This window comes from Melanostigma gelatinosum (assembly GCF_949748355.1).
Source record: "Melanostigma gelatinosum genome assembly, chromosome: 1".
NCBI lineage: Eukaryota > Metazoa > Chordata > Actinopteri > Perciformes > Zoarcidae > Melanostigma > Melanostigma gelatinosum.
Window position 1 is genome coordinate 16,856,808 of NC_136634.1, and position 11,928 is coordinate 16,868,735.

The 11,928-nt window shown below is 46.6% G+C and overlaps 1 protein-coding gene across 1 annotated transcript in view; it reads right to left on the minus strand.

Annotated features, from left to right (window-relative positions):
- The window catches only part of b4galnt4a (beta-1,4-N-acetyl-galactosaminyl transferase 4a), a 117,688-nt gene extending 107,925 nt beyond the window's left edge, over positions 1–9,763 (minus strand). The window contains exon 1 of the mRNA XM_079278291.1: positions 9,495–9,763. Within this exon, the coding sequence (XP_079134417.1) occupies positions 9,495–9,636 (142 nt within the window). The 5' untranslated portion in view covers positions 9,637–9,763. The remainder of the gene's footprint in view (positions 1–9,494) is intronic.
- Positions 9,764–11,928: the final 2,165 nt, after the last annotated feature.

Sequence of the window (11,928 nt, forward strand, 5' to 3'; positions counted from 1 at the left end):
GATGTCATGTGTAGAAGCACCCACTTATTATATTGTACCAGCATGTCAATTCACTGTAGCTGTCCGATTCAGTTTTTCCTAAAATCATATATTCTCCGCTCCCAATATTCTCTGGAGCATCTAACGGACAATACGGGGCTCAGTGAATTGCCAACCTCATAATCCAATTTCATAATTCACAATTCCCTTTTCCTACCCGCTTGCCAAGAGCAGCAGCAGCAGCAGCAGCACAGAGGGATATGTGCACTGATGTGTGGACTGTCAGTGAGTATGAGCAGAAGGGTTAGAGGTGTTGTACAGCAGGCTGCTCTGACTGTAGAATAAAATGCAGGTTTGAAAACTGTTTTTCTTTTTTCTCTTTCTCTGCGACGTTCTGGCACCTGCAGGTCTCTTATCGGCACTTCTTAGAGTTCTGAAGCGACTGCTTTCAAGTCTGGAACCTTCTGGATGTAGAAAGGTGCTTCAACCTGTTTAAAAGAATATTGCAGTAAAGACATGGGAAATATCTGGCACTGTACAGCCAAACCATCCCCATACAATTGAAGTTAATTTCTTTTTTTTGGCACAAGCTCCTCATCCGCCACACCGCTAGCTGTAACTCATGTTGCATTGTTTACAACATGTCCCCCCCCCCCCCCCCAAGGAAGAGTCACGTGAGCTAATTTGTCCAATCAGCAAAGCCATCGAGTTGGCTACATCACTCTGTGGTTATATATCCACTTAATAAACCCACTTTAAATGCAGTACTTTAAAAATCTTGCTCTATCCTCCTTCGCTCAATATATACAAGTCCTTGGCTGTTTTCTCTCTGTTTCCTATACTCTGAAACACAGTCAGATGGGCAAAACAAAGTGGTGGAACAAGTATGCCCAGCAGCTCAATGTTAGTCCTCGTATCCTCCCCAGCGATGTAAAAACACCTCATTTCCACCAGCAGCAGCATGTTTGACAGAGAGATAATAGAGTTGAATCGTCTTGGGTGAATCCCCATGTCAAATGCAGCTCGATGAAAAGCTCGCTTTTGTCCACCCCCCCCCCAATCTTATTTGTAGATGTAAAAATTGAAGAAAAGAAAAAAACACAGGCGGTGGGAAAGGAGGAAGAGGAGACAAAGAGGCAAGAATAAAACAAAGAAGAACAACCAAGCAGGAGGGAAATGGAAGAGGGTATAGGAGGAGGTTGAGGAAAGCATGGTGACATCAGACGTATAATGGCCTCTCCGGCAGACGAGCTTTCAAGAATGTTTCGTCTCTGTGCCATCATTTTAAATGAAGCCATGTGGCTTTGTGCAGTTAAGTAGTGAATCTTAAACTCAAGACATCAACAACAGCTACAGGTGGCGCACAGACGTTTTCTTGCCCTGCTGTGCTCGGAATCAATTTGCCGTTTTCCAGATAATTCTCATTCCCACACGACGTTTTCATCAATGGAGGCGGGAGTATCCTTCTATTTTCATTTATACTATCGTCACCGTTTACTGCTTTTTTTAGTAAAGCAAACAAAAAAAAACAAGCTTTGAAAAATAATCTTGCAACACAAAACTCAATAACCACTTTCACTGATCAAGGCTGTATCCGTTTGATTGCCAATATAAGAGGTAAACAACAACCTGAGTATGATACGGTGAATACGAAAAGAGGGTATTTAATTACAGTGAATTATAGAGAAGTTCAATTAATTGAAGAGTGTTAAAATTCAGTGAACACAGGCAGGGCTGCTCTCAGAGCAAGTATGCACAGCTGTACAAACACAAACACAGCTCCAGAGTCAACTGGAAACTTTCCTCTTCAGTCTCTTGAATATCTTTCCTCATGACTGGCCACAATAGGGAAAAAAAAACAGTGTTTGACAGCGCTCAGAGAGCTATGTGGCGCTCGTTCACAAAGCAGCTCACATGGTAAATCAAGCCGGAGAACAGGCCTTTGAGAGGTGGAAGAAAAAAAAGGAATGACAAAGTGCAGGCCTTGTCCTCTCTCGTTCTCTCGCTCTCCTCCTCACCCGCCTCCTCAGACACTCCTACGCTTCATGCCGAAAAATAAGATGAAGACGGAGACAGTCGGATGGAAAAGACAACATGGAACGAGAGGAGATAGAATGTAAGATGGGATTTTTATTTTTTTTTTTGTTAAAGCTGCAATAATACAATATCAAAGAAAAGAAGTCAAGGAGAGAATATATATATATATATATATATATATATATATATATATATATACACACCATTCAGTTCAACTGAGCAGGTGGCTGCCAGCAGGGGAGACCCGTCAGACCTTATCACCACCACTATCACGTATTTGGTGTTTTTATCCTTTTGTACATGTAGCCAGATATAAAGTGCAGGATATACCGGTAGTGTTATCTGAATGGCAGCCAGACGTAGTTAGTGGAAACCCTCAAAGTGAAGAAAACATTCTCACTCACAGCTCAACTTTACCCGAAAGGAAGCTTTCATACACGGAGACGAATTCCAGTCCCAACTCCAGATCGGGGCAGACGAATGTGTAAATTCATAAGTGAGCGTTGAAAAGTCAGAACGTGCACGATGGTGATTTAAAATAAGGGTGAAAAGGGAACACTCACTGGGACGGGCATGCGGAGGTCGATTAACTCTTTTATATCAAGTGTAGCCATTTTTAGGACTTTTCAACGGAGCTACAAAGGAATTCCACAAAGCTGATTGCAATGCAACCAACGTCCCCGTCTCCTCTGTCGCCGAGGTTTACCTGTCCCCGTGCTCTGATCCTTCTCCCTCTCCGTCTTCACAGCATCGGGGAGGGCCGACCTTTTCCATTAACCACCGCTACAGAAAGCTCATTCTGAGCAGCAGGGAGCGGCACAGACACTCTTTGATGAGTGATCGAAATCCTGCAAGGTCTGGATCACATTACAGTAAGGCAACACCAGAGCTGATACAAGCCGGCGCTGCATACAAACCCAATGAAAGAAAATCCTTCTGCGGGAGGTGGGGAGCAAAGAGTGGAACCGAGCTCCAGCGAAGGGAACTGACAAATCCCATCATGACAGGGATCATGATCGTCTGCAGTCGATACTCCCACCTGACATCTGTGGCACTCCCTTTCTCCTCTCTCTGACGGTTTACCATTTCTTAAAACTCGCACGCTTTTCCGATTCACACTCCCCCTCCTCTGTGTCTCCCAGCAGTGTCCTAGTAAATTGTCTGTGTTTTTTTTATCCCTCTACTGAGGAATATTGATCTTAATTAATTCTTCAGGGCATTGTTTAACAGTGCGAGTGCTGCGTTATTTCACACCCCTGCTGGATAAGTTGGATACAACTGAATAGCTTTCCAGCGTGAAGCTCATCTGATGTGTACACATCAAACACCGTGAAGGGCCACATCCTCTCCTGGTGCGTCCTGCTTGCACGTCCCACCTGTTGCGTGAGAAGGGTGTCCTTCTTCTGCCCCCCCCCAAATGCTCGCCCCCTCATTCGCAGCGAGCATGCCAGCGGGCAGACAGTGCCATCATTCAGCCGCTTCCTCTTCTGCTCGGCTAAACACTGGGGCTAAAGTGCAGACGGCAGCGAGATCAGCGAGATCGGCGAGATCGGCGAGGTGCGCAGCCACAGATGCGTGCAAAAACACACACGGGGGGGACAAAAACAAGCTACATCACACAAACAGTTCGCTCTATTTTATACTAAATCTCTCCGTTTCACCCACCAACTCCCTCACTCACACACACACACACACACACACACACACACACCGGCAAATCTCCTGCGGCAAAGCCGTGGTAAGGGGCCAGAACTCTCATCTGCATGGGGCAGAGCTGGTACCTTGATGGGGGCTTGTTAGGCAGGCCAACACAAATTTCATTAACCTCAAGGTCAACACACTCTGGACTTTTGTGTTTTTTTTCCCAGCGCTTTTTGCTCACCTTCCAACCTCGCCTCCCTTCATCTCTCAGTCTTACATCGGCATTTGTTCATCTTACATGCACACGGGGTTCGTGAAATGCACGGTGGGTACGTGAATGTAACACATCCTGAGTGTGAATTATTTCAGATGAATAATTCTTTAATTAATGAATTAATTAAAATAAATACTTTCTGGCTGCACTTAGCAAGAAAATCGGAGAAATGCTAGATCGCTAAAGGGAGCACTAAAGTGTTACCGAGCGAGAGATTACATGCCATATGACAGCACAGACATGAGAAGAGTGCGAGGTATTATCGCCTCCTCTTTGTTGGCCCTTCTGTTGTCTCCGCCTCCACCTCACCTCCAGTATGTAGGCGCACCGAGGATGCGGCGCGAGTGGGTTACGGGAGCTTCATTCCTCCTGGCTGTGGAATTAACCAGAGTGAGAGATTTACTGGGTTGGTCAGATGAGCTGTGGGGCAGATTCATGGTTGAGAATCTGACAGCTGCCCCCCCCCCCCCCATCCCAGCTCCACAGACACAAGCTCACAAGGGACTGACTGATGCACGGGTGTGCTTTTATGACACGGCCCTTTACAGGAAATCCCACATTAAAGACGCAGTTCAAACGGCATTACCGGTTTATATATGAAACGGTTTCTCTTTATCGGTTTTGTAATATCCAATCATGGAGAAATATGCACAGATTATACTGCAAGATTCCACTTTTCAGTTGTAAAGGTTTCAGTATCAGAAATATTTCAGTCAAGCCAGCCAAGCAGTATGGCTCTGAAGAATATAAATCACCACATTAGTAGAGCTACAATTTCATAATTCACCCCGTTCAGAATGTCTCCTGGTAAAAAGCCCCCCCCCCCCCCCATTTTCATCTGATTAGCAGAGCTGTTCCACAGTGATATAAGGGCCCAGCATTCCTAAATAGAAGTAATCTTCGAAAGCCGCACCACCCAGCTGGGTTCAGACGTGTCCCCAGTACAGCATGCCCAAACCACTCTGTGGATGCAGGCTTGCAGACTGCAACCACGCTGGGCTCGGTGTAAAAGCTGCTAAATTCGACTGTCAGAAACACACCTCAAATATACAACATGACCGCCTGGGAAATTGCTTTTCGCTAAGCAAGTAAAGCAGTTTGTTTATGTGTTTTTTCCCCCTCCCTTCCTCCATTAACAACTGTTCTGTCTCATCGAAGGGGCAAGTGGGCACCGAGCAGCTGCATTATTCACCAACACGAAAAAGGTAATTGATGATATTCATTGTTGTATGAATAAATGATAGCACGAAAAGGTGCTGTGTGCGTGTTAAAGCGCTGACACACACACACACACACACACACACCAAGTTGGCGGAGTTGCTCTGGCCGAGGTGAAGCTGACCAACCGTGAGAACCACAAGAGATAAAATTAGGGAAAGTGACATCGGAGGGCACGGTTACCATGACAGCGAGCCAGCCTGAGGGTGTTGCTGTTGAGATACAACAAGCCAAATCCAACTTGATACTGGACTGCAAGTACATCCAAGTGTGTGTGTGTCTTTGAGTCAGTTCTACCTTCCTCTCTAGAGATATTAGTACAACACAGTGATGCTGCATCCACAAGTTGAGTGCTTTATTTTTAGTCTCTGTGGATATGCAACGCGTTCCTGCTTCCTCAGAACCTGTGAATCCATCGGCCTTGATAAAACAAGCTTGAGACATCCCACCAGCCCAGCACCCTCCTCTCCCATATGTTGTCTCCATGGGCAACCAAGCAGCCAATCTGTCGAGGCCGCCGCCCCCCACCCCCCCCGAGACGTCCCCTTCCGACTTCCTCCTTATCCCTCCAGAGAGGTGATGATATGAAGTGTTTGTGTTTCATGTGCCATTTTACAAATACGTAGGCAAAATATGTGTGTTTGTGTGGGACAGATTAAGTGTATGCATATGCGTGTTTGCCTCCACATGTGTAATCATAGTTAAATCAATAGAGGCCTGTATGCAGCAGCCAGCCTCCTCCTCCTCCTCCTCCTCCTCCTCCTCCTCCGACCTGTTGATGCTGGAAAACAGGCGAGCTGTTGTACAACTGGGTGGCCGCATAAATGTGGCACTCATCTAATATGCACCGCGGAAATGGCTGCCAACACACTTCCTCATTGAAATTCTGATTAAATAAGGCTAGTCTGGCCAGTGTGCAATCTGAAAACTATTTAATTATACCTTTCTGGCTCTATCCATCATCAAAGCAACAGCTACCTTGGCTTTTAAGAAAAGATAAATGAATGTCCCGAGAAACGCCCACACATTCACAAAGGTCCCCTTCGGTACTACTCACTGTGCTGCTATTTTATTTATTTGACTGGCCTATTCATAAACAAGAGATGCATTTGCTACGTTCACAATGCAAATCAAGATTGTTCCGTTTGTACGTTCCCTAGCCTCAGGGGTTCCTCTTCAAACGGAGGTATTTCACAGTGCTGGAAACTTTTAACTTCTGGAGTTTTTAAAAAGTGAAGTTTCTCACTTCTCGAGCTACCGTTCATGTGTGCCATGATCTCCCACATATCGGATCCTTCTCTCCCTTTACTTTCTATAAAATCCCCCCAAAAAATGTGAGCTCACCGCCTATCACCATTCAATCACCGGTCTATCCCACAACTTCAGCCTGCACTGAATAATTTAGTGCCAGAAGAAGATGGTTAATTTCAATATGTCTGCGGCTGGCTTGGGCGCTTTGAATAATGACAATTCGGCATGAAAATGACCTGATGACACCTGCTCTGCCCAATTCACTTCGCTTACCAACCGCAGTGCGATATTAATGACCACGTATGACTTCTGAGTAATGAGGTGTCCGTCAACCTATTCAAATAAGTATGTAGATGATAGAGTTTCCATTACATAATCAAGGTAACACACCGGTTGGGTGAGGAATGTCAGAGCTCAATTTGACCCAAGCAAAACCCTTTAAACCTCGGATGTAAATGCCACTAGCCAGGTAACAAAACAACACTCCTACTTATAGCTCGGTCAAGGAAGCAAACACCTGCCGAGAATGCTTTCCTTTCACCCAGAGTCTTGCCAGCCGGTCCACAGAGTTCAAACAGACACTTTCCATGACTGGATTCCCATGTGTACGTCTCTACCATGACACACACGCACGAGGAGGCTCATACACATTAGTGCCAATCGCAAAGAGCAGCTGCAGCCGGTGGATCTGAAGCACCAAAACAGGTAGCGGTGCCCCGATAAGAGGAGAAGACAAAGCAAATGTTTTGCAAAAGTAGAAAATGTATTCGACGCGTTTGTTCGTTCTTCAGGACACACACACACACACACACACACAGTCTTTCTGTGAGATAGGTTAGATGTATTACAAAAGCGTGTTTGTTTGCCATGACGACTCTAGCGTGGGGGTACCATTAAAAAGGCCTCTTCTCAAAGTCTCTGGCCGCCGCTCCGTCGTTATGTTGACCCGCTCAACCGACACACGAGCACACCGAGGCGAGAGGACCGACGTTCGAAACGCTCGACAGACTCATCTGCTCCGCGGTAAACCGTCTCCGACACGCTTCTCAAATCATTACTCACAATTAGGTAAAGCCGCAGCCTCAACGGGGCACTTTATGCCAAGATGTTTATATTCCTCAAAAGGGTCTGATGGTCACATGCCAATAAGACATTAACCAGTGGATGGAGTGCCAGCAGCAATCTGTCCGAGATGTGTGCTTGGAGACGATCCAATAAATCCAATTTCCTCCAAAATAGGGACAAGCGGAGTACAAATTTGACAAATTATCATTTCATATTCTAAAGGCTAGAATTAAAATGATTTGTACCTGCACCACCTCAGTGTTAAGAATCAATGAAGATTTTTTTTTGGTGTAGAGAGAATACTGCCAGCCTGATATGAATATTTACACACTTCATGGAGCCCCATTTTCAGTGATGGCTACATCTCACTTAGAAACCCTTGGTGCGAGAGGGGACATGTTATTCATCAGAGGTTAAGTGAGTTGACCTGCTCAGGTGCCTGCTAAACGGAAGACAGTCAATTAGACACACAGACCGGCAAAGTACAGCATAACAGCTTCCTTCCTTTGACAGACGGCCGCAGCAGAGGAGCCACAAAGGCAGACTATTAGTGGAACCTTCCAAATGAGGAGCACAGTCATACCGAAAACATCAGCGCGCAACAGCCTCAGCGATTGGAAGGCATCGTCATGCTTTCGAAGCAGGTTCGAAGAAAATCAGCAGCAAAAGGTGCAGCAACAGCAAAATGCCAAAGGCTAAAGAGTGCACGGTGCAATAAGTCTGCTTGTATAAGAAGACTGAGAGTGACGATTCATTACGTTGACTTTAGTGCCTGTATGCGTGTGATGCAATGTTATGAGCACTTGCACGATATGGTGCAATGCAACATAGTAACTTTTCTTGCCATATAAATCCAGGGGGAATTAATATACACCTCATAAATATTGGTTTGAATTTTTAGCCTAAATCCAACAGAAATGCACAACTCGCTCAGCTGCAGTTACCAAATGCAACAAGCCAGAGTGGCAGCCTTCAGTCTGAATCAAGAATCCCATCGTCATCATCATCATCATCAGAAAACAAAGTCTGTCACTGGGAAAACTCCACAGCTGAGATCAGAGACAACAACATGATCCCTGTGTGTCAGAGCATCTTGTGTGCGTGTGTGTTTAAGGCCATCATAATCATTGGGTGTCACTTTACACAAGACAGCTGCAGGAGATAAGAGTACACCGCCACCCCGTGATGCACCTGTAGTAGGCGATGGCGCGTTACTTCGCCTTCTTTAAGTATTTCTTTCATTCATCGCTGTTATTCCTGTACAATACTCTGCATCATGCACTGTTACAGCCAGCCCGCTCACGCTGTGCACAGTGGCCGAGCGCGATCAAGCGCCGGTAATAACTGGTATCACAGCAGCAGGTGGAGAGCATCCCTTCCCAGTGCTTCCCAACCCGATATTTTCCCCAAGTCTGACTGGCACGCCTCTGAGGCCACCTTTATGAAGAGCCCTTTGATTATTCATGTTGAAGGCAGGGGTCTGGCTTTCGACCTGGCCTGACACCGCGGTGCTCTTTACTTAGCCCGGGGAAGGAAACCATTGTAAATTTATGACACGCGCTGCCTCTCTTTTTTTTCAAACTCCTTCTAGTCACACTAAGGGAGAACAATCACGATGCTAACGTCAGCAGGGACACTTTGTCATAGATCCATGGACACAACAATGTTGATAAAAGGTTGTACTGACCTCATCATAAGTTTTGGTATCTGACACTATGATATTTTCCTTAAATCTGTGGCGAATTTATGGTGGCCTCATTGTGCCAGGTAGCATATATTATGTCACCTCAACATTCTTATAATATCCATGCAGGAGCTCACTGCACTGAGACTTTATAGTGGTGGTACACTAGTTTATGGCATTGCCTCCTGGGGCTTCATCACAGTATTCATAGGCGCTGTTAAATATCCTTTTAAATGTCTTTAGAGGCCGATAGTTCACATCCATCAGGGTAAAAAGGCAAAGAGTCCCGTTTGCAAAGCCTGCGAGTGCAATGCGTGAGACAACGGTTCTCTCAGTGAAGCCTACCTTTCCCGTAGTTGAAGTGGAGTTTGATGGTCTTGCCCTGGTTGATGTGCAGGTAGGTGAACCACACGGCGGAGGTGAGCAGCACCAGCAGCAGCAGAAGCTTGAACTGCTTCCGGATCTTCTTCACGGGGAAGCGCAGCATCCTGGCTCACACATCCTCCGGTAGCCGCCCGGTAGATAGTCAAAACGGATCCGGGGGCGGGGGAGTGGTTTAACCGGGTGCTGCTGTGTTTTGGTTTCTCTGTTTTTTCCGCGGCTCTACCTCCTCCCAGGTCACAACGGCGGCATCGCAGGAAGCCTGCGAGTAAAGAGTTGCGCGTTAACTACAGCCTCAAAGCGCGTCTCATTCCCCCAGATCCACGGGGTGACAGCTGCGCCAAACTCTCCGTATCCTCAGATCTGGGTCCAAACACCTCTGTGGCAGTCATTGCTTATGAATGCAACCCGCCCCTCGCCCCCCACCACCACCACCACCACCCCACGAATAGCGTGGCTTGTAAACAGGCGTCCCTAGCTGGAGTTCTACAGGCGGCCGAGGGCAGCAGGGAAAAGGCTCGCAGATCAAAAGCCGCTAAATTCAGTTAAGAGTGTGACCGCCGGGAACAAAATAGCAGTCCGGCGATAATCTACACAAATCCGCTGTAGCGCAAGCCTTTCCTGACACCGCGACGCTGATTATTTTATCGGCTACTCAAGGATCATCCCCAGCCACGGGTTTAGCGCAAAGTACCAAAGAGTCATTTAGTTTCCATGTGGAGAGGCGATCGGAGTGCAACACTTCCCTTACAGAAAGCCAGCTTTCCTGCAGAACAGCCGGGACGCCTCTGATCTTTTCCAAATGACTACAAATTAAATTAAAAAGGGCCTTCGGTGAAATGTGGCACGGGCTAATGCCGGAGAAACCTCTGCCTAAATAACCAGCGTGAAGGTAACCTGGTCACGGGGAAAAAAGGTTAAGGTGGCAATCAACCAAAATGTCACAGCCCGCTGCGCTCCATCTATTGTTAAACACAGCTGAAACTGAGACTCCGGCTTCCGATCCAGGGCAGCGGATTCAGATGGAGCGCGTTTTTTATTTGAGTCCCAGGAGAGGAGGGGCGATCAGCTGTCATCCCCATACTCGGGCTGGTTTGAAGCGCCGCGAGGAGTAAATACGAAACCGATGAAGATTAAAAACTGCAAATGCTCCATGACAGCGTAGCAATAGAGAGGTTTGATAGAAGAAAAGAAGAAAAACTCAGATGTGAACGTCCGATTCACGGTCCAGGGAGCGGACGTCCATGTGCTCCGGTTGGTCCGCGATCTCGCGGCAGGTGCGTTTCACCCAATTCTCCCAAAAAAGTGCATGCGTTGTCAGAGTCCGCCGTGCGTGCGAGACAGCGAATAACCTCATCCAGATGTAACTAATGAGCATGGATATGTGGCGCTAGCGGCGGTGCACTGCCTTGTGTTGTTATTCTTTCGTGGGCTTTTTTCCCTTTAAAACGCCGCAATAGCGTCGTCCGACCCGCTTGTCGCCGCGCGCAGGGAGGAAAACCAGCTGAGCTCCGGGAAGCGGGTCGTTGAGAAACCAGCACCAAGCGGTGATGTAACCAGGAAAGAACATGGTTTTGTTTTGCCACAATGAAACGCGTGAACGGTGTCTCCTTTCGCTGCACAGCTCAGTACGCCCATCAATTGAGCATCTTGACGGTGCAGAGCAACCTAACCTGGGCGGAAGGAGAATGGCGAGTCCGGCATCCAATTACAGCCCCGCAAAAGGCTCAGAGGAGGCGGGACGACAGCGTGTGGCCTCACCGTTACTTGGCACTAGTGGCATCCATCATCCAATGGATGAACGCGAAGCCCGAAACTTGTTAAGCTTTTCCTAGTGTGCCCTTTCCCCCCCATTCAAGGCCCCGTGCTACTTTGATCAACAATGATTAATCGTTTTTCACGTAATGGAGACACAACTCAAGACATGAAGCTATACTGCCATTTGGATCATTGATCGAAATACCGTCTGTGCACAGAAAACACTCGTTTTGTGTCATTGTTGAGCTCGCACATCTAAACAGTTAATTCTTACAATTAAATGGCTTCCAGGAATAATCTTTCCTCATAGCAGCTCTCTCTACATCCCACCGTGAAATTCATAGATAATGTATTTGATATTTTTATTTGTCCGCCATAAACTTAAATAGATGCTTTTTGCAAAACTGAAAAAACGGACTGGTTATCCAGTCTTCTCAAGCTCACTTGTGTCAGAGGTAATGGTAATAAAGTCCGTATAATTTAGGGAAAAAATTCAACTCCAGTCTGATACTCAAAGTGAAGGTGACAACATTATTCTGTCTATTTCTCAATATAATTTGACTGAAATATTCCTTAATAAATTGACTTTGCAGTTCATTGTACCGCTAGTTACCTCGTGTGTGTGGCGACACCCTGCAGA